Here is a 213-nt window from a genome sequence, read left to right on the forward strand (position 1 = left end):
AACAGTCCTCTGGCTGCAATATCTTCGTCAGTGTCTCCCTCCACGTAATTTTCATTTTTCATTCTTGTTAATACATCCCGCACTCCAGAAATCTTGTTTTTGTTAGTCAAAAACGTCTCGCCAGTGGTGGAAGTCTGCATGGTAGACATTGTTACAACACTGCTTGTTGTTTGTCTGTCTTCAGCTAAATGTTTAAAAATATTTTAGTTGGTC

General features: G+C 39.0%; 1 protein-coding gene across 4 annotated transcripts in view; it reads right to left on the reverse strand.

Moving 5' to 3' along the window:
• Positions 1-213, reverse strand: part of LOC109538224 (serine/arginine repetitive matrix protein 2) — a 64,558-nt gene that overhangs the window by 29,764 nt on the left and 34,581 nt on the right. For all 4 annotated transcript variants that reach the window (XR_007280844.1, XM_048663774.1, XM_048663775.1 and 1 more), the window contains exon 13: positions 1-184. Coding sequence is in view for 3 of the 4 variants with exons in the window: in XM_048663774.1 (XP_048519731.1) it covers positions 1-184 (184 nt within the window). In the remaining variant the exon portion in view is untranslated. The remainder of the gene's footprint in view (positions 185-213) is intronic.

This window comes from Dendroctonus ponderosae, unplaced genomic scaffold, assembly GCF_020466585.1.
Source record: "Dendroctonus ponderosae isolate FM_Combo_2020 unplaced genomic scaffold, Dpon_F_20191213v2 Dpon_F_20191213_2, whole genome shotgun sequence".
Lineage (NCBI taxonomy): Eukaryota > Metazoa > Arthropoda > Insecta > Coleoptera > Curculionidae > Dendroctonus > Dendroctonus ponderosae.